The 20961-nt window shown below is 45.9% G+C and overlaps 9 protein-coding genes across 9 annotated transcripts; 2 read left to right on the forward strand and 7 right to left on the reverse strand.

Annotated features, from left to right (window-relative positions):
• Positions 1-456: 456 nt before the first annotated feature.
• On the reverse strand, positions 457-890 carry L203_101785 (uncharacterized protein; the record flags this gene model as incomplete). Its single annotated transcript, XM_066211220.1, has 3 exons — positions 457-509; positions 556-660; positions 713-890. The coding sequence occupies 3 exons, from the start codon at positions 888-890 to the stop codon at positions 457-459; spliced, it is 336 nt and encodes a 111-aa protein (XP_066067317.1).
• A 607-nt stretch (positions 891-1497) lies between these two features.
• L203_101786 (uncharacterized protein) lies at positions 1498-3881 on the reverse strand (the record flags this gene model as incomplete). Its single annotated transcript, XM_066211221.1, has 7 exons — positions 1498-1603; positions 1657-1770; positions 1819-2111; positions 2176-2562; positions 2617-3216; positions 3266-3610; positions 3657-3881. 7 exons carry the CDS (start codon positions 3879-3881, stop codon positions 1498-1500), a joined length of 2070 nt encoding a protein of 689 aa, XP_066067318.1.
• Positions 3882-4743: 862 nt separating this feature from the next.
• On the reverse strand, positions 4744-5742 carry L203_101787 (40S ribosomal protein S1; the record flags this gene model as incomplete). Its single annotated transcript, XM_066211222.1, has 5 exons — positions 4744-4812; positions 4867-5301; positions 5354-5466; positions 5520-5600; positions 5661-5742. The coding sequence occupies 5 exons, from the start codon at positions 5740-5742 to the stop codon at positions 4744-4746; spliced, it is 780 nt and encodes a 259-aa protein (XP_066067319.1).
• Positions 5743-6791: 1049 nt separating this feature from the next.
• Positions 6792-10977, reverse strand: L203_101788 (uncharacterized protein; the record flags this gene model as incomplete). The annotated part of the gene is made up of 17 exons (XM_066211223.1): positions 6792-7103; positions 7150-7313; positions 7482-7674; positions 7719-7835; positions 7883-8149; positions 8191-8472; positions 8518-9075; positions 9125-9209; positions 9431-9645; positions 9700-9938; positions 9984-10160; positions 10206-10380; positions 10426-10521; positions 10577-10630; positions 10676-10746; positions 10790-10851; positions 10907-10977. 17 exons carry the CDS (start codon positions 10975-10977, stop codon positions 6792-6794), a joined length of 3138 nt encoding a protein of 1045 aa, XP_066067320.1.
• A 421-nt stretch (positions 10978-11398) lies between these two features.
• On the forward strand, positions 11399-12527 carry L203_101789 (uncharacterized protein; the record flags this gene model as incomplete). Its single annotated transcript, XM_066211224.1, has 8 exons — positions 11399-11421; positions 11473-11503; positions 11571-11583; positions 11632-11726; positions 11777-12014; positions 12062-12186; positions 12233-12298; positions 12348-12527. 8 exons carry the CDS (start codon positions 11399-11401, stop codon positions 12525-12527), a joined length of 771 nt encoding a protein of 256 aa, XP_066067321.1.
• Positions 12528-13408: 881 nt separating this feature from the next.
• On the reverse strand, positions 13409-14047 carry L203_101790 (uncharacterized protein; the record flags this gene model as incomplete). The annotated part of the gene is made up of 4 exons (XM_066211225.1): positions 13409-13479; positions 13526-13634; positions 13679-13792; positions 13841-14047. The coding sequence occupies 4 exons, from the start codon at positions 14045-14047 to the stop codon at positions 13409-13411; spliced, it is 501 nt and encodes a 166-aa protein (XP_066067322.1).
• Positions 14048-14850: 803 nt separating this feature from the next.
• On the reverse strand, positions 14851-15903 carry L203_101791 (uncharacterized protein; the record flags this gene model as incomplete). Its single annotated transcript, XM_066211226.1, has 5 exons — positions 14851-14947; positions 14996-15162; positions 15205-15531; positions 15576-15812; positions 15862-15903. 5 exons carry the CDS (start codon positions 15901-15903, stop codon positions 14851-14853), a joined length of 870 nt encoding a protein of 289 aa, XP_066067323.1.
• Positions 15904-16789: 886 nt separating this feature from the next.
• Positions 16790-18870, forward strand: L203_101792 (uncharacterized protein; the record flags this gene model as incomplete). Its single annotated transcript, XM_066211227.1, has 8 exons — positions 16790-16937; positions 16998-17254; positions 17307-17379; positions 17431-17590; positions 17694-17788; positions 17837-18075; positions 18136-18197; positions 18249-18870. The coding sequence occupies 8 exons, from the start codon at positions 16790-16792 to the stop codon at positions 18868-18870; spliced, it is 1656 nt and encodes a 551-aa protein (XP_066067324.1).
• Positions 18871-19156: 286 nt separating this feature from the next.
• L203_101793 (uncharacterized protein) lies at positions 19157-20829 on the reverse strand (the record flags this gene model as incomplete). The annotated part of the gene is made up of 5 exons (XM_066211228.1): positions 19157-19480; positions 19535-19714; positions 19767-19942; positions 19991-20295; positions 20348-20829. 5 exons carry the CDS (start codon positions 20827-20829, stop codon positions 19157-19159), a joined length of 1467 nt encoding a protein of 488 aa, XP_066067325.1.
• Positions 20830-20961: the final 132 nt, after the last annotated feature.

Raw genomic sequence — 20961 nt, forward strand, 5'->3', positions numbered from 1 at the left:
CCAAAACAACTATCGAGTCACTCCATCCACCGACTCTCATCCTGAATTGTATCACTTGTCAAGCGTTTTATACCCATTCGATTTTTCTTCATTTTGTGTTTGGTTTTGTCTTTCTATACAATTGACTGTATTTCCCTTGGTCTTTTTTCTTTTCTTTTCTTTACGCTTGATCAAATTTGCTCACAGTTGTACTCTGTTGGCATAATATAGTTGGCCTCATTCCATAGTTGATTTGTCGATAGTCTCTCAGCCTTTCTTACATGACGACTTGGTTAGACGTTTGATTCTCATATGCCTTACTTTTGATGAATCTCGATGCCTTTCTTTCTTTGTGCTTGACTGACTTGTACACTCTTATTCTCAAGCTACAAAATTAGCATCATGTCCAACACGCACCATACTAGATGTCTGGCGTTATGGAAAGAGTAAGATGTATCATCCAAACACATATCGTTATCATACAACAGAGCCCGTCTTGCAACCATTGCCATCTCCGCTTCCATTGGGCACTGCAGCCAAAACCGTCCGGTGCTCATCGTCTCCTCTGGGGCTTACATCCCTTGACACTTCTCTTTGGCTTGACACTCAACCCTTTTGACGTCCTCCATTGCTCTTTTCTTGAGCCCCTCCAGCCGGAAGTAGAAATCTTCTTGGGATCCTCTGGCCATCATCAGCTCTCTCCCAGACTCAAGGTATGTAGAGAGATGCTCACCCTGCATCTCTGTGTCTTGCTCCATCGTCTCCTCCGCCTCGCCTGCAGGTTTATCCTTGCCCAAGAGCTTGTCAGACAGACGCTGGGTCCGGGCAGCGTCTGCAATGGCGTAGTGAGACTGTTGCCTCTTTCGAGCTCGAGAGGCCATCTTGGCTTTGGATCGGATGGATTTGGCCATTGCTGTATAGGATAGAGTTGAAGAAGAAGAAGAAGTTTTTTTTTTCAAAAATTGTCTGCAAGAGTGGTTTTGGTTTTAGAATAACGGAAGCAAAAACTTGAAAGCGGGCAGGGCCGCCAGCGTCGCCTCCACTTTTTGCCTCCACCTCTGGACACCACCTACTTTTATAGGTATTGGATGGAGAGTCGATATTTTGCATCTATCTGAACCATAAGCCAATACATAAAGACTAGTTCGGCGCTGGAGTTGATAATAGAAAGGAAAAAAACATGGCATGTCTATCAAAGACCTATCTTTGCATGTAGAAATGACTCCTTATGATGGTATTACTATTACTACACTGACGGAAAACTTCACATCATTACCTCGACTAGCTATATTTCAGCCTTTACGATATACAATAAGAAAAGGCAAAGTCTGAGTTAGAATAATACGCCCTATGCAATATGCCAATAAGAAAGAGAGAATGGAGGAATGGTGATCAATCTGATCTAAAAGTCTATGTCAACTCTCGCACGTCTTTTACCCTGCCAAAGCCCCCAACATGTGCTCTATTCTTGGCTTGAGGATGATTGCGACTGAAGGATACGCTGAAAGATATTTCGTTTTACTCGTAAACTGCACCTGCTTCGTCGTCATAAATATCAGGATCTGTGATGGGATTAGTGGCCTGCATAGGTTCCGCGTCTTTAGCAGGAACCATAGATCGCATGCTATAAATTCCGCTTCGTTAGATAATGTATGATGAAGGCAGCTTTAAGCTTACTTGTTTCTAGGAGGATTAGCACATCGGTCCTTGCCGTAAGATATACGAAGAATGGAATACTCGGGTTTGAGTTTAATACCTTCAATAGCCTTCTGAGCGGATGAGATAGAAGTGCTGACAATAACTCAGTATATAATCAATGAGGTTGGATATCATGCTCACAAATTGACAAAGGCCACCCCCTTGTCCGTTAAAAAGTTGATCATGTCAATGTCGCCAAATTCCCCAAAATCAGCCCTCAGCTTCTCTTCAGTAAAGAGGTTAAAGTCTGCAATTTGTCCAATATACACATTCCTACTAGCACCAGCCTGGATGGCTTGCAGTAACGCAGGAGAGATAGAACCGGAATGTTTACCCCATCCCACTCTGAGACGGCGTTGTAACAGGGCAAGACCTGTGGTCTGGGCGCTCTGGTAGAATGTTAAAGCTGACAGAGGATTGACAAATGTGACAAACTATATTCAAAAAAGTCCAAGTTAGTGACAGCAGAGCAACTATTCAGCAATGAGATGCACTGACAGCGTTGTGCTTTTCAGGAAAATACCGAATTTGCTGCAGCATCCCACCTCGTATGTGATTACAAAGTTCTTCGACGGTTATATCTGGATGAATATTGCCCAGATAAATGGTCCTATTTCCTTGCTGGTTCGCAGCACTGTCTCCCCCAAATCCAGGCGCGACAGGCGAATAGCCATTGCCGAGAAAGGCTGGAGACGGGAAAATACCAGCAGAGTTTGGAATGTCGGGCGTGGGAAAACCGCCGCTGAAACCTGCTGACATGGGTGAAAAGGGAGAAAAAGGAGAGCCAGTGGCTTGTTGATGTTGGGCAGCAATAGCGTTCATTGCTTGCGTCTGAGCTTGACGAACAGCGTCTTGTTGGGCTTTAGGGACATAAGCGCATCGATCCTAACAGACCAAGGGTCAATCTCCAGTCCACAACATCATTTTAACATTACAAACCTTGCCATAATTGACTCTCTTGCCCTCCCATCCCGGTTCCGAGGGCAGGTTAGACACAACTTTGATAGCTGTTGCAATGCTCAAAAAGTGGACAAACCCAATGTTTTTATCCCTGACAATCTTGACTTGATCAATCGGTCCAAACTGACCTAAATCGTTTCTCAGATCCTGCTCATTCATCTCTGGATCCAAATTCCCCACAAAGACGTTTCGCGTTGCTTGAGCTGTCGCTACTGCATTGGACACACTTGGGTGAACAATGGAAGGTTTACCCCATCCAATCTTGAGTTCTTGCCCATGTAAAGCCAATTTTTTTACGCAAGCGTCCGCATGGAAAGCAGCGGCAGTGGAACCATCAAGAAAAGAAATGAAGACGCAAGACTTTTCGGGTAAGAGCCGGACAGCCTCAATGGGACCAAAACGGACCAAGTTTAGGAGCTCATCAACAGAGGCTTCAGATGGAAGATTGCCGACGTAAACGGTTCGACCGGTAGCGTTGCCCGCAGCTGCCGCTGCTGCTGCCGCCGCCGCGGGTCCATAATTGCCAGTCATTGTGTTTGGATTCATAGAAGGCGAGATAATGGGTCCACCGGAGTAATTCTGACCATCTATCAGCTACACTGAATCCAATTATTTCGAAATCTCTCACCATGTTCATGGCTAACGGGAAGCCCATTCCAAAGCCCATGTTCATTCCTCCCATCTGCATTCCAAATTGTCCCTGTCCTTGCCCGCCTGGTGACCCAACCGAGCCATGGCCGTTTCCAAATCCTTGCCCACCTTGGTTCTGTAGCGAAACAGAATGAAGGGCAGCAGGATAAGTCCTGCTATCCATGCCTGCAGAAGCCGGGTCATAACCCATGGGCGCTGCTCCAGGATGTATACCATCATATCGTGGTTTCTTTTGAGCAAAAGAGTCATTCATTCCAGAATTATCCAAAAGAGATTGCACAGAATTCATTGGTGAGATGGGAACAGAAGAGTCGAGGGGTCGCTATGTCTATACTCAGCCAAACCACAAAAACCAACAAGCGACTCACCTTCATAATATCCTGGTCAGCCTCTGAAGGAAGAGAGTCTGAGATGATTTGGCTGTACGTAGGACTGTTTGCATCCCACAAGTTTGCAGGCAAGTACGCAGGCGGCACAGGATACGACAGTCGATGATGTTCGTCAGGTTCGTCAGATTGCGGAGAATCATTGGGAGCATCAACAGAAGCAGGACCCATAGAGGCGGGCGAGACAGGGTTGTTGGAGGAAAGCATAAAAGAGTGTCGCCAAAGAGGGTACCGAGTGGCCGCCGTTGTGTCGTTACCAATGTTGAAGAGATGTGCGCGACAAGGATAAGAGTAAAAGGCAAATAACCAAGGAAGAAGTAGAAACAAGCAAAATAAGCAAACAATCGAAATAAATGTGTACAGAGAAAAGGAGGAAAAAGTGTGAAGGTGATAAGCCGGGTTAGGTGAATACGCACGTAGATAAAGGTTGAAACGACGGGCAAAGCAGTGAAACACAACAACAACGACGACGACTACTTGTGTCTCGTCAGCTCTGCCATTACCTAGACTACTGCCATAGCATACCTTTTTATTTATTTATTATGAATTTATCAAAAGAATAATATAAAAGAAAAGTAAAAAGATGAAAAGATAAATGAAAGACTTTAAGTATTTTGAAGAATCGCTGAATGAATTTCCCACGCTGCCACTTTGCCATTTTCAGGAGAGTCACTGGAAAGAGATGCAAACATTTTACTTTTGCTCTTCTCATGCGACAAGATGGCTTAAGCCTGAATCGTCGCATGGCAGCTGGCTCATGTCGTCTGGACAATAGCAAAAGAACTGCCTCTCGTGAGTGTACAAGACGAGATTAAGCAACGGTTGTAGATATCCAAGTTCTTGTGATAGATGGGTGTTTACGCTATGATGGTATTTGGACTGGTCACGTATGATTCCATGGTGAGATGGTCATTTTACGGCTTGCGATACAGTCGCTTCCCTTGTCTTTCCATCTCTGGTCAGTTGGACCTAAACGCTCAAGATAAATGCAGTCTGCAAATGCAATCAGAACGCCAAGGCGTAGTTCCCAAAATTCAATGCCATAGGTATACATGCATCCCCACCATCCTTAAACAGAGTCAAGGATCTCGGGCTCAACAAACTCGCCGCTCTTGACAACCTTAGAACCAGTTTTGGCCTGTTAAAAGTGCGGGCATTAGCAAGACACTCAGAAATGCATATATCAACTTACGTCGACAGCTTCGCCGTGGGTTTCGAGGAGTCTGGAGAGATCGAGTTTGGGAGACTTGACAATCTTGGCCTTTCGGACATAGACGTTATGGAGAGGGTAGATACCCTTGGTAGCCTTTTCAATTTCCCTGCCAATGGATTCGGGCACAAACTTCTGGACCAATTCCTTCAAGTCACCTCCCTCAGCTTCCCGCTTCATGATCTCCACCATCTTAGCTCTGATCTCTTTGAGTTGAGAAGATTGGGCATAAGTAGTCTTCTTGACCTGGTTGGGTTGACGCTTGGTGAAACCGATAGCGAAAAGTCGAAGAACGTAGCCGTCAGTGGTCTTGACATCAACGTGAGCTTCGACAAGAGATTGCCATTTTCGGACGATGGATCGAAGCTTGTCAGTAGTGAAGTCCATGCCGTAGAAAGAAGTAAGGCAGTTCTTGCCCTATTGTTTTAATGAGCATCGATTGTAACTCGCAAAAAAACAAGCAACGAACAGAAACATCCTCAATTCTCAGCTTGATCTTTCTAAAAGATTGCTCCTGGTCGTTGTTGAGGTCAGCAAGGGAAAGCTCAATGATACGGCCTTTCAAAGAGTCGTTGGCGTTTTCTGCATTACCGTTGTTAGCAGATGGCATGCCTCGATAAATCGCTGTTACGCACTAAGACCCTGGGTTCGGTTGACAAGAGTCTTGCCGGCGTTTCGGTTGTCAAAGAAGGAAGGGGCCTTGATGTCGTACCATTCTTATCAAATCCGTCAGCAAAACTCATTTCTTTCATCTTTTACTCAAAGCTTCAACTCACCCTTCCTAGTGAAGGGGTCGACAACCTTCTTCTTGATTCCCTTCTTTCCCTTTGAAAGCCTCTTGTTCTTGCCGACAGCCATGATGGGTTTTTGATGGTTGAAAAAGAAGTATACCTCCAAGTTCAATAAAATGCGAGAGCTCCCAACCTCTGCGTCCAAGATGGTATGTCGGCAAAATTCGGTGAAAAGTATGAGGCGGAAGCAAATTCTTACACAGCGGTGTTTTCGTTTAGTCCTTATCACCGACTTAATCGATAAGCCTCAAGGCACCGATCGTTTTGGTCCACCTCCACCAAGACGACTCAAGTTTATAAGGCGTTGCTCATTTTATAGTCTATCTGTTCAATATGTAGAGATGAAATTTATCCAATGCATTGGTTGCATTTGGGTACCTTCTTGACTGCATCCACTGTCACCCTGCTTACAATAGCTTTCTTTTGAGCCTCAAAGCCAACCTGTCTAAATCCAGCGGTGAAAACGTTGACTACTTTTGGCTGTATCAATCAACCTAGAATCAGAAAAGGCGGAGTCACTGCAGGAAAAAAAAAGTCATGAATGACATCTTTGGCAGCTTGCGAAATAGTACATCCCATCTCTACTGAAGATCCCTGCTATTCCTCTGCCGAATTCATTGTCCGCTATAAGGATAAGAGTGGTCCCTTCTAGCATCATTCTGAACAATCACGAAGCGCTTCGCATTGCCGATCATTCAATCAATCTACTTTGAAGCTATTTTAATTATGCATACGGCAATAGGTGAAGAGAACAACAGTTTTGCATTCACCCAGCATTCAGCATATCGTTAATTCACATTGAGAGATAAGAACCATGAGGATTGTGAAGTATGAATTCAGTTCTAATGAGAATAAAAAAAGAAAAGAAGAAAACAAATCCCTACTCCGTCATACCCAAAGACAAGACCGCTAAGAGTCATCACAAAAACAGATATTTGTCAGACCCAACAAGTACCCAAGCAAAAATTTTGTGCTTTTCGTTTTCGTATCATTTCAATTTCACTTTTGGTATTTTAGAGGTTTCCTTCCATCAGCACTGTAAAACCCCAGATACTAGTATAGATATTTCCTTCCCTTTACAAGATTCGGATATATCACAATTGTTCCGAGATTGTCCTAGTACTGATACAAATCTTTTTCCATCGGGGTTGTGATCCCGGTGGGTGTGACACCTTGGCTCATTTCTGGAGAGGTTGGCACTGTCGAACTACTCGCCGTGCGACTCATAAGGGTGTTATCCGTCGTAGCGGTACTCGAGGAGAGAGATTTGCGCATCTGTACGCCAGAGACACCGCCCTCTGACTCCAGCTGACTGAGGCGGCCTTCAAGGCGCTTGCCAACGGGGGTATGACGGAGAGGAGGAATGAGTGGAAGAACGAGGTCGAGGAGTTCTTTTTGTTGTTTAGGATCAGCAGAGAAGATGCCAGTCTGCAAAACCATTTAGTGGACGCATCCAGAGGAGCTGAAAACTCACTTGAAGAGCAAAGTTGCCATATGCGTCTCGCAGGAGCATACCAATCTGATTCGACCCGTCAGGCTGGACACCAATGAGCTCGTCAATCAATACCCGTCGATCTGCAGAATCGGCATGAATGATGGCCTTTTCAATAACGTTTGATGCAAACTTGTGTCGAGCGACTACCCAATCCATCAGCAACGTCGCGAAACCAGAAACGTACAGGCAGTGATTCGTCCTTTAAGTTGGGCGATGATCTTGTTTCTGTCCTCCGGGTTTCCCACCGCAATCACGCTCTGCACCACATAGTCTACCGCCACGTCAGCCCAACGTCGCATTCAACCACTCACTCCCAAACTGGTCCTCAGTCAAAGAAATGACACATGCATGCATCTCATCTAGCAGTCCCCGCTTCATGCCTTCATCAAGATTCTCAAAAGTCTTTTGCAAGACTCGACACCCATACGGATGCTTGGCGAGTTCCTCCACATGGCCGATAAAAGCGTCGGGCACCGATTGAGGTGGACCAAGATTGATTAAGCGCTAGGTCAATTAGTACCAAACGAAAAACAACAAGAACGACCTACCTGGATGACATGGTTGGCATTGCTCGATCGGACACATTCAAGAATATGAGGCTCCAGCTCTGCAACGAGCTTTGCCCTCTGATCGCTCAAGACATGCTCAAGAGCCTTTTGCACAACCTGCCCCCGAATCAGCCAACCAACTCTCAGTCCCAAACTTCACTCACGCGACAGCCATACATTTGCATCGATAATTGCAACACATGCCCCTGCATCTTTTTCGCCAAGGCGGCCTTTTGCATCTGATCGCCGTGTTCAAACATCTTTTGGATGACATAGTTGCCAAACACATCCGTCATGAGCTGGTATGCGTTGGGATAAATCTCTTCAAACAGCTTTTGGCTGTCCTCTGGACTAGCCGTCTCGAGCTTTTGTTGGATAAAACGAGAACCATGTTGATCACCGGAAAACTCAACAACGTGACCAAAGATATCCTGACATCGTTAGCACCCATACGCCCCGCCTCAACACTCACTCCGAGCTCCCACTTTTTCAACTTGTTCAATCTAAAGTCCTCCAGCAAGGCGCTCCTCGCAACACCAGAATCGTCATACACCCTCCTGTTGGGTCTGTAACCGGGCGCAAAACTGCCAGGAAACGGAGTGAGATGCCCAAACCCTTGGGCTGGATGCAAGCCATACTGCCCAGCCTGCGAAAAAGCTACTTGTGTCGCGTAATGAGGCAAGAGACTGTTTGCAAACTCTTGGCGATACGCCGCCGAATGGGTAGACGATGGACCACGGGTCGCAAGATGACTCTGACGCTACGGTCGTCAACCCGAGCCAGCCAAGCTCCCACTCACCTCTCGCTTTCGCTCGTTGCCCTGGACATACACGCCTTGCGGCATCCAGTACTGCCTCTGATCGGGATAACCAAAGTACGAAGCGTTGCCTTGCGCTCGGTAGCTCTGCCTGCCCTGGCCGCTGGCGCCGTTGGACGGTTGAGGACTCCTGTCCTGCCCATTCCCATACACCTCGCCAGCACCAAACCCGTCATGCGCAAAGGAGAGCGCCGCCACTGCCGGCGACATGAGCTCCACCGGGCCTCCGTACGGATAGTTTGGTGCTGGCATCTGAGCCCCATACGCCGGGTCTACACCAGCCGACGCTCCGTAATACGAATAACTCTGCTGGTCGTTGGCATATGCCGAGTAGCTCGCGAGACGCGGCGTCCCTGACACGTTACCGATTGGACTCTGCGCTTGCTGTTGCACCGACGCGTACTGGCCTTCGGCGAGAGAGAGGCCTCCGAGACGCGCCACAATGTCGGCGTTGCTGTCATAGTTTGTTCCCTGCGCTGCCATCCTGCTTGTGGTGTGCGGCGTGGTCAGTGCGTGTCGGGTCGGAGGCGAGACGGCAGGCTATCGAGAGAAGACTGTCAGCGACTGGCGGACTGTACTGTGGACGCACCACCTTGCGGTCGTGAAAGCAGACAATAGAGACAAAAGCAACAGCAAAAAATAAAGGCAAACACAAGAAACCAAACCACCGCCAACTTTTCGCGTTGTTTCTCTAATATTTATCAACTTTTTTTTTCAACAATACTCCCAAACTTTCATGCCCAAAGAGGAACAGTAGAGGCCGCTGTGTGACCCTGGCGAAAACACGTTGTGCAAAGGAGGGTCAGCCAACTTATCCCCCCCGTTTTCTGCTAGGCTCGTTTCCAAGCCAAGTGGCGACGCGTCGCGCAAAGATATCTTTTCATTTTGCTTTCACCTTTCCATCTTCTCGCCACCCTTATGGTACGCCGATGCTGAATATGCTCGCTTGCTTCGTCCCTCGTCCTCTCTGCAAACGCACAGCCAAAGGACACCCAACAGGGCAAGGAGACCGCCGTATGACGACGACAACGACGACAGCAATAACGACGAGCCGTGGACGCCGAGGGAATTGGCAATGATGCAAAGGAGAGATTCAAGAGATCTATAAATCTTGTCTATCCAATCACGCCCGGCAAGTGATTAACCCCTTTGGAAGGGCGCGACGCCGTGTTGAGCTCCGGTGAATCGATAAGGAGAAATTGGCTGGGGAAAAAATGCTTCCGTCCCATCGCTAGAGAGTCGATCAAAGGAGAGGTCAGCGAACGCAAGGCAGACAGGGTGTATATACACGGTGGTTGGGTGATTCCTATAATGAAGATGGCTGATACGCATTGGTGGCCAGGCCAGCACGGCGTGGCTTGGGTAATGGCCTGCCGGGAGAGTGTACGGTAGAGGCTGACGCTCTGCATCGTACAACAATATACTGCTCTATCAAGGTCCATAAATACTCAGCTCTTTCATCTCTTCTAAAACGCCTTCGACTTGTGTATCCAACGCCCCGTTCGCATAGTCATCCCGGATGTTTTCCGAAAAGTATCTCTGCACACCCGAGAGCTTTTCGTAGCCTTCAGTCGCAAAATTGAGCTGGCAGCGAATCATCGCTTCAAACGACGGATTGAGATAGGCTAGACAGGCATGTCAATGACGGCGCAGGTATGGAACAGACGTACGGATTCGAAGTTCAACAAACATGGGAAGCTCAGCGATGAGTTGGTCGTTTAGTATGTTGAAGATGTCCCGTGCCTCATCGTGTTCCGACTGAGCTCGGGGAAGCTTGGTCGTGTCGTCGGAGGGCTTTTCGACGAGTTTGCGGACTTTGGCGCGTGCGGCGTCATAGTCAGACATCTATGGGGTGTTAGCCCAGCGATTGGGGACATGAGGATGGCAGACCTTGTGGCCACGTTTGACGATAGCTGTGTTAACGTTGGGATAGTACGAGTTGAGCTTGCCTATCGGGTCGAGGACAGTTGCTCGGAACGGGGCGTCCTAGTTGCTGCGTCAGAATGCATCTTGTGGCTGCGCTCACCAGTTCTCGTCCGACGCCCGCATCGAGTTCGTCCACCGCAGATTTATAGGAATGTCCCGCCATGGCGCTCTTCAGTCATGGTCAGCCTGAGCACTGCTCACAACGTAAACACACATCGCTTGTCTGGTCAGCAGAATAGAAGAGAGCGACTGTCTCGGCGATTCTAGACTGGGCAGAAACCATGGCTGTCCTTATCAGCATTGGACACAGTCATAGGAGAGCACCCACACCGCATCGAATCGAGATAAGCCTTGGCTTCTTTTTGCAAATTGTTTGTCTCCTTTTCCATCCTGTGATACACCCATCAGCACGCCGTTCTGCCGACGTGCACGCCAAGACACATACATCTTGTAGCGTCCTTCTTCCTCTGCGAATTCCCTGTCAACCGTACGCTCTATCTGACCCGTCTTTTGCATGATGGATGTCCCAGCCCGGGAGGCGGCCTTTTTAAATCTACAAGTTGAGAGTGAGCATGAGACCTGGAATAAGCGGAGGCAGTGTGCATACCCTCCCCTATCGCATTGTCAGCATTGACACTATATAAAATGACCTACCAAGACATGTTGTCTCGAAACTTTCAACTATTAGACAGTAAAGAAAAGTATAAACTCAATGATAAAACCAAAAGGAAGTTGCAATCCACGTCTTTGTTGTAGTGAGTCGGCGGACATCGACCCGCTCTCCATCGGGAGAAAAGCTGAAAAAAGGCTTGATCAAAATATTTTAAGGCGGCGATCTCCGCCTCTGTTCTGCCTACGCGTCGTGTCAATGTTGCTGGTGGATATGGCTGAATATTTTGAATTGTCTTTTTGATTTTGCATTTATACTTGTCTAAACATGTCGAGATCGTCTTACGATAGGTGAGCAGGCTGGAGCGAGGTGGTAGATGGCGGTTCTGACACTTTGGATAGGTACCTTACCGTCTTCTCGCCTGAAGGACGGGTGCGTGTCTAAGCTAAGGAGAGATATACGAGATGATATACTGACATGATTGGTCTTGCGTTGATAGCTTTACCAAGTTGGTATGTGGCTTTAATACTGTCGCGCTGGAAGCATACTTACCTGTACAGAATATGCTTTCAAGGCAATCTCTTCTGCAGGCATCACAGCTGTTGCTATCCGAGGAAAAGATACCTCTGTTGTCATTGCCCAACGGAAAGTCCCTGTACGGCTTGCAACAGCTCTTGATTGGACAGTGCTGAATTGGTTCTATAGGATAAACTCCTCGATCCTGAAACCATCACACATTTGTTTCAAATCACACCTACCATCGGATGCGTCATGACTGGTCTCATCGCTGATGCGAGAGCACAAGTGCAGAGGACAAGATCTGAGGCGGCACAATTCAGATACAAGTATGGTTATGAAATTACTCCGGAGGCTTTGGCGAAGCGTATAGCCAACATTAACCAAGTCTACACTCAACGTGCCGGGATGCGTCCGCTTGGTATCTGTATGTCAATTGTGTTGGGAAAAGGCATGAAACTAACCAGCCGGTAGCTATGATTCTAATCGGCCCGGACGATGAGAGAGGACCACAACTTTTCAAACTCGATCCAGCAGGATACTTTACGGGATACAAAGCGACGAGTTCGGGACAGAAACAGACAGAGGCGGCCAATTTCGTAAGTTGTTGCTGCTACAGCGTTGAGCGGTGCTGATTAATGTTAGCTCGAGAAGCGGTGGAAGACATTAGAGGCGGATAAGAAAGAGCTAGACAGAGCGGGTACCATTGAGGTTTGTCGTAAAATAATTGCTTTTGCCTAGGCTAATCTTTACGCTCTAGATGGCTATCGAATGCCTCTCATCGGTATGCTCGACAGATTTCAAGGCCTCTGAAATCGAACTCGGTATCTCTTCCCTTTCCTCCGACGAGACGCACCCCGAAGGAAAAGGCGGAAGATTTAGACAAATGGATGAAAAGGAAAGGGACGAATGGTTGGTTAAGGTCGGAGAAAAGGATTAGTTGAGTTGATAGGATCATGAATTGTTTACGAAACAGTGCGTCGTTGCGTTGTATTGCTGAAAGAAAATTCAAGAAGATATACAAGAGTAAACTGGATGTGCTGAATTATAATCTTCAATCAAGAAAAACAATGCATTTGCAAATAGGTGAGCACGTCAAGACTAGAATATTCCATTATACATCACTCTCAAACCATATTGTGTACCTTGCAATGGCCCAGAACGCCATTCTTCATTGTCAGCCCGATTCCACTTAGGTTGTTAACATAGTCCATACGCTGCCCTCCATCTTCTCGATCCAAGTCACTCTCATTTGATCTTCAATCGCGTCTAGGCCAATGCCAATTTCCAGTAAATCTTGGGCAGCACGAGGCTACTTCTCGCTGTGACTGCGATGAGTTGACGAGGGGTGTAGTTCAGGAGCATATGAAAGCCTGGGAGCTGATGGAGAGACAAGAGAAAGATACAAGTTCTTTGAAGTGCTTGAGAGTGGTGATGTTGGACATTTAACCTTATTCTGCTCTAATTTTGCTCAGCACCATTGCGAGTGATAATCCAGGCTGGAAGAACTATTATCGTATAAATCTGGTTGGGTAGGTGAAAAGTAGGCCTTGGTGCATGGACGACACCGCCATGTTGCTCACTCCAGCCCTTGCTGCTATCTTTGCCCAACGATTTCCTCAAAGAGTAACGACTGTTGAGGGACGCAAGACCGCAGACGTAGAACTTGGACATGACTGACTGGGAGTAGACAGTTATATACGTAGAGAGGAAACAGGCGTAACAAATCAAAAACATCATGACTTTTAAACCAAGGAGTGAGTAGTGTAATCTACAACTGATATACAAGAGCATAAGAACTTACATTAGTGTAGGAGGAATTTAAGTCCCAATCAAGATCCTAGACAAGGTCAAACCTGCGTTGAGAATGTATTGAACAAGTGATGGCAAGACTACAAAAAGTTACCAGAGATCTTTACAAGGTAAGACTCGACCCACCACGGGTGGACATGAAGTTTGAGTAAATCCCAAAACCTTGTGCAAAGAGATTAAACGTATTGTAGACAATAAAGGCCGTCGCGTTGGCACTAGAGACGGTAGCAATGACCTACAATCTATCAGAACTTCTGCAAGACCGTCGACCTACTCAACCTCATTGTGTTGACGATGATAATCTTGTCCATCTTTTGATCGTCTTTTGCCTTTCTCCAGTGGTTGACAGCTTGAAGCAACATAACGCCCAGCAATATGGAATCCGTGGTGGATCTAGCCCGTAAGATGGGACATTGAATACTTCAAATTGCTACAACTCACGCCATGGGGAAGCCTTTCAGCCTGAGACTGTGACAGCCGCCTCAAATTGCTCAGCCGTCGCGGTTGCCATACCTTCAAGCCTTTTTCGACAATCTTGTCCACTCGCAATTGCTGGGCGACCTTTTCTCTCAAGACTTTCATATTCACAGACGATCGGTGCCAGGAGCAATGGTGTTTGAAAAATGCGAAGGTGTAAAGAGAAATCATGCAGAGGCAACAGTTCTTTTTGTTTGGTTCCACACATATTTACGAACCATATATTATTAGCTGTTAATGGTGGAGGGGAGATGGCAAGTCTAGTTACCTTCAAGATGTTTGTCATGGAATGAAGAGTCATTGTTTGGTTTTCATTTTCTTCTTCTTTGTCTTGTTGGTATGGCCGACAGCATTATAGGATGTACTTTGTCCGCCCTTCGTTGCGGTCAAATTAAGTTAAAAGAAGGGCTAAGCATTTGATTGGACAACTGACGTCTCATGCCAGGCGTTGGATGGGGAGTTTTGCCCAAGATGCCCGCTAGCTTTGCTCTTAAAAGGTGGATAAGAGCCATCTCTCAACTGCTTTATTCCTTTCAAGCTAGGTATTTGACCAACCAACTACATTGTCAGCACTCTTGACAAAGTGATTTAAATCCATTAACTGGAAGAACCTTTATCAGCTGCTACATCCTCCAAACTTGTGCTCAGAAATTCCCCTTTGTGGCTCTTGGGAAGATTCGAAGGATGGCTACTTCATTCACAGGATGTCAGCAAGCGCAGAGTTCAGTAGGATTTTGAGCTTTGCGGATGCTAGTACGCTTGGATGCCACGATTAAGCGAGAAGAGGGGCGTTGAAGTAAGTGTCAGAAGCATTTACATGTAGCAACCCAAAATCAGCATTGATAATCACATCCCAGAGCAAGATGGCTGATTTATACCCAGTGTACGGGTCACCCGACACAGAATGCCCAGATGTGAATTAAACCACATCAGATGAGGAGATTCCATTGCCATGATAGAGTGATGAAATAACATCACTTTGCAAGCTCGTACTTATCGAACCCTTGAGATTTTTGTATTGCTTCTTCGGAAGCATCGGGAACAGCATGACCCATGTCATTCCTCTTCGCTCTATAGGAACTGTTAACTCTAATTCATAGAACAGAAATAAAGACTCACCTAAAGAAAGTGTAGTTAAGAACGACGTCGTCAAAGTTACCCAGCTGCACGTCATCCATAATATCTCTATCAATAAAGAAGAATACCGGTAGATCAACTTCCTCTCCAGCTCGAATTCGTTGTTCTTCAAAGCAGAAGCATTCGACTTTGGCAAAGTATGGCGCAACCTGTTTCCAAGTCAGGTTTTCTCAAGTTAAGACTGAGCCCACCTTATCGGGGGTTATATTATAGGTAGCAATCCCAATAAGATCTTTGGCGCCATAATTTTTACACTTATAAAAGGCCAAGGCCGTCTCTCCTGGCAAGACTCTGACGCTCTTTGTGGCTGGCTCAAATTTCCAGGGCAAGGCTTCCGCTGAAGAAGCCTGGAAATGAACCGTTATACGTTTCCTTGCTGCAGACTCTGGAGTGACATACAATCGGTCAGGCGTAAAGCGAGATGTATCTGTCATTGGGATGCCACCGAAACCTGTCGTAGAGCAAAAGGCTCTATAAAGAGGAACGGCCGCATACGTTACGCCGAGAGCAATGATAATCTATCCTAAATTCAGCTTGCATCCTTCGTTCACATATAACATACCGCTCCGGCAGAGTATAACATGATGCTTTTACTCTTCTTGGATCTTTCCTGGTATATCTTTGCTTGCCGAGTTTCCAATGCCTTCATAAGCTGTGTCCGATTTGGCTTCTGAATTGGAATGGTGTCTGGTTGCAAAGGTCTTGGAGGTTCAGTATAGCATCGCTGCTGGCCCATTGGACGAAAAGATTGAAAGACAGTGGGCCGTAAAGGTGAACGACATGTTGGACAGGCTTGTCTCTAGCACAACCACATTAACAAACTCCTCAGACGCAATCAAAACACCTACAAATCCTCTTATCCCATGTAACGTGTTTTTTAATGTAGCCATTTTCGATCTTTTCGATAAATGTAAAAAGTTTAATAAACAATTACAACCTTTTATTCATCTTTTTATTGTGTCCGGACATATAACCAGATGTCCCACTTTTGCCTCCACATTTCATTCATCTTTTCAATTTTGACATTATCTTCAATTGTTTTCATAATAACAATAACAACAAACTATAACCAAGCGGTTATATACCAACGGAATGGTATAGAGAATATGATCAAGATGGAGAGATGACATTTCAATGGGACATGAGTAGCAGCAAAGGTGACGACAAAGCAAACACCGGTGATGCGTCTACGAGGATAAAGAGTGAGAATGGATGAGATGCTTCACGCTCTAGAGTAAGGATGTAAGTTGGCGGAAAGTCTCATACCTTGTGCTCACTTTGTCTCTATCGCAGCTTACAAAAATGTACCACTCGTAACCGCTACGGATGCCTGTGTTTGCCCGAGACAGGTCAGACGAACCTTGGGCAGGAGGATTGTTCTTGAGCAACGTCAAGGGTCTTTACCACACTGGCCAGAAATTACGATATCAAGCCATGACAGGTATCAACACAAGCCATCGAATACCAGAGTAGAGTCACAGTGGGAAGCACTTGGTCATACTGAATGCTGACACTCTTCTTTGCTGCTCTCACTGCAACTTGGGGTTAGTCAGAATCTCTGGCAAATAGCTTGATGGAAAGGTTGATTAAAAAATAACTATCTCATCTATTAGTTATAATGTTAAAAGTCCCCCAAGACCCATCAGTTCAAGATGTGATGACATCACATCATGATATTGTTCTCTGAAACGTTGCCATTTTTCTCATCTTTTGGTTTTTCTTTTTCTTTCATTTCTTTTCAAAGACGAAAAGATCAATCAACATTGATCAGCTATCATGGCAGACCAAAGCTCTTCAAGCATCCAACCGCCACCTTCACCAACATCCAGCATCCCCCGAAACAATTCGTCGTTTTCAAATCTCATGACTCTTACGAATCTCGACAGATATGGGGAAGATTGGGGTGGAGCTCTGACTCTTATTGGCAAGTCTATGTCTGTCTTTCCTCAATATATAACCAAGTTGACACAGGACACTTTTATAGATGTGATGGAAACGTTCTTTGACTCGCGTCTTGACCTAATCAATCGTCGGCTGAAAGCTCAATCATCCCGTCTCAAAAATCGAGCAGTTGAGCTACTGCCAAAAGGCCTTAGGACACCAGCAGGAGGTGGTATTCTGCTTCTGGATGACGATTTGGAATATGAGGGCAATCATGGGGGCCCGGGAGCGGCAAAGCGGACTAGAGGAGAAAAGTATAAGAGGGACGTTGAGCGTGAGGTGGACAAAATAAAGGTCAAGGTGAATTGTGATGCTCGAAATGATGATGGCTCGCTGACCTGCTACTGGAAAGCTTGCCGCAAAGGTTACCCATCTCTCGGGAACATGGCGCTCAGAACAAGTTGTCCGCACAAAGGACAAAGTTTGTCAGTCTATTCAGGCATGTTGCATGTAGTAACCAAGCTGAAATATTGAAGCTTTCCTGTTTGGTATACTGTCTCTTGCGTTTACATGCCTGTTATATGGCATGGCACCTGAATGGTTTCCAGTGGCGTACACGGTTCAATCAGCGTTTTATATGCCTATCAGAATCTATACCTATAAGCAAAAAGCTTTTCATTATTTTTTGTTTGGTGAGTATCACATCTGTCATACAAGGGTTGGTGTTGATGCCTTTTAGAGTGAGCCGGATCTGCAACAAGGAATGTTTAACCAGATCGACTAACTATTCATTTTACAGCTTGTGCTATTTCGTCAACGTGCTTGATCTCTTATGGATTTGGGTTTTTCCCTCTTCCACATTTCTTTTTATCTGTTGTTATCTTCTCACTCTCGGTAATAAATCATGATTCTCGTCGAGTCCTTGCTCATCAATCTGCATAGGTCCGTTGGCAAGTGCCATCATAACATGGCGTAACTCATTGGTGTTTCACTCCATGGATAAAGTTACCTCTCTCTTCATTCACATCTACCCTCCCATCGTCTTGACGGTCATCAGACATATTTATCCAAACGCAGAAGAGAGGTACCCCGGACTTAAACACGTAGGAGATTACTCGTGGTGGTCCATGATTTTATTTGCCGGTGTGCCGTATATTCTTTGGCAAGCAACCTATTACAAGGTGAGTGTTGCGTGACTGTGGATCTCCGAGACTATGGGAAGGCTTAAATGCTTGTCGTAGTTTATTTCAATCGATAGAAAATCGAAAATTGAATCGGGCCAGCGTCAAAATTCTTTTCACTAGTATGTCTTTGCTCATCTTTCTGAGAAAAGTTTATGACGCCGTTGGTGTAGCATGCTCAGCGATAAACGTGGTCCTATAGGAAAAGCTCTTAAAGGTGTTCGCCCTGAACACCGTGAACTGTGGTTCATATTTGGTCAACTCATATACACCATTATCTTCATGGTTCCTCCTTCGCTCCTATTCATTCACTCGTCCGCAGCTTCCAATGTGTTTCTTATTGTGATTTTCACAGTATCGGCTTGGAACGGAGCAGCCTTTTATGTTGAAGTATTTGGGAGGAAGTTTGAGAGAGAATTGGAAAAGTTGAGAAAGGAAATGGAAGTTGCTAGTTCAACAACCACGCCTAGCAACTCTTCAACGTCCACCTCTAGAGCTGTGACAGTTTCCAACATAGATGATCCTGAAAATGAAGGGCAAAGTTCACCTACTTTGACATACAACACTATGCCGCCTACTTTTGGCAAGATCAACGCAAATCAAAAGCCTGACAGCGACCAAGATCTTGTCGATAGTCCCCTTGTGTTGCCTAGTACTTCCAAGCCAGAATCAGCAGATGCGATAGACATCCCAGAATTAATTTTGGATAAAGCCGCGGAAGAGGCTGACAACGAAGAAGTTACGCAAAGGACGATTAGACAAAGATACCCAAAGTCAGGTTCTGCCGCAAACTAGTTTGTCATACTTGGAAGCGGATTTCTCAATAGTTTGCAGTCATCGGCAATGATTGATCTATAATGTTTATTTACTGATTGGCTGTCAGATCATGTACAAACTTCCATTCCACATCGCATTGAGTCAGCATCGTAAACAATTGCATAGACACAAGATGTTCTCAGAGCATAGCACGCCACAGTATAAGCAGTAAGGTAGAACAAGAAAACAAGAACCAAGATAGACGACATATCCACAAAACCCAAAAACAAATTGACCCCCAGATCTAAATACCTTTTGATACCATCTACTTTCCAGCTTGTTTTAGTAGCCTTTCAGTCCTATAGTTTTCGTATAAAACCTCCCTTGTCCTATTTCGAAGTATCTTGGTGTACTCGACCAGTATGGCCTCTCTCAACAACATGAAGTCTGAATGAAGCTCATTTAGAGCAGAGGCCTCCCCCCAAGGATAATGTCTTGTAGTAGATGAAGGCTCAGGCACGAAGATGGAGTAGGGCAGGTTACTGAGTGTTGGAAAAGAGGTGGAGGTATGGATTGAGTCAGGCGTTGGAGGCCGAGGGTCTCTCTCTTGATCGACATCCATCTCGTCTTCTTCTTTAATAGAGTCCGTCTGCATAAAAAGTATTGGTTAGCTTTGGTCAAAGCAAGGGAAACAAAAACTTGCTTGAAGACAGTTTTCATCACTCGAATAAAAGACACCAAAACCTTTACCTGGAATTTGATCAAAAGCATCCGCCAAGTCTCGCTGTACTGCAGTTTTCACAGACTCAAGTTCTGTTATAGTGAGAGAGTCTGTTCTAGCAAGAACAGCAATAACGTTTGCCCTCTTGCTCAGACGGCGAATCTAGACGTTTGCTATTAGGGTTTGGGACATTATCAAAAGAGAACAAGCTCACAATTTCCAATTCAATGGTAGAGAGTCGTGGACCAATTTTGCTGGCACCTACGTCAATGTCGACAGGGGGTGTGACATCTTCATCATCAAACAATCCTACGCAAGACCAGTCGACATTGTCCGATCTCTGAGCTTCTTCAGGCCGCAGAACTTGCCGAGCATCAATCAGGTATATCACTACCTCTGGTCACTACTTGGTCCAGTTGGAATAACAAAAGTACTGACCCAAGTGAACCAAACCTTCTTCAGCGCCGACTTGCCGCCTAACCTTTCTTTCCTCTCTCAAGGTACATTCAAACCTATCTTCGACAATCCTCAAGAGGCCTATAACGCCTCTCTCTCGCTCTTTCGCGCCGACACCATCATCTGATGAAAGCTCAAGACCTGGGGTGTCAACCAGTCGAAGCAACAAGCGATCAGCCAAGGTGGATAGAGCCACATGCGATTGTGGTAAAGTGGTAGGTCGAGGGTTAGGTGTCGGATGACTGTCTTCTGCTTCAGAAAGCGATGAAAGCAAATGGTTGATAAAACTATCATCTTATTCAGCCGTGAATGTAACGACCGAGATTCAGAGCAACTCACCTCGTCTTGCCCACTCCCTTTCCACCGGCCACAACCACATTTAACCTCTCTGCCGCCCCCTTTTTCCTTGTCTTTCTTCTGCTCACCACACTAACCATACTTTGCCTCACGCTGGCGTTCGCCCCTTCTGTGGCATTTCCCGCTCTCACTTCTTCCCATCTGGCGCTAGAATGTCTAAAATCGCCGTCGGTCCAAATACTACCGGGGCTCGCCACCTGTCTCGGAGTGAATGGCCTGTGAAACTGGGCATCTTGTCCTATGAACGAAGGTTTGTAGTTTCGGATTCCTCTTTGCGATTCAGTACCTGTTCCCGTCCCATGACCAAAGTGGAATGGAGGCACCTCCTCCCAACTGTTGGGATCTAACAGCGGAGTTGTGAGATCTGGAAGCGAGAGTGAATGTCTGATTGGTTTTTTTGCTGGCTGCTGACGAGAATTTTGTTGTTGGCGTGGTTGTTTTTTACGCAAGAAAGATGGAGGCATGGTGAAAATGGAAAAGCAAGACAAAACAAAAAAACAAAAACAAAACGAATTCAACTTAAATGTAAGAGAAGAAGAAAAGAAAGAAAAACAGATTGGTCGTCAAGTTATATAAGGATATACACTGATAGGAGG

This window comes from Cryptococcus depauperatus, chromosome 2 (genome assembly GCF_001720195.1).
Source record: "Cryptococcus depauperatus CBS 7841 chromosome 2, complete sequence".
NCBI lineage: Eukaryota > Fungi > Basidiomycota > Tremellomycetes > Tremellales > Cryptococcaceae > Cryptococcus > Cryptococcus depauperatus.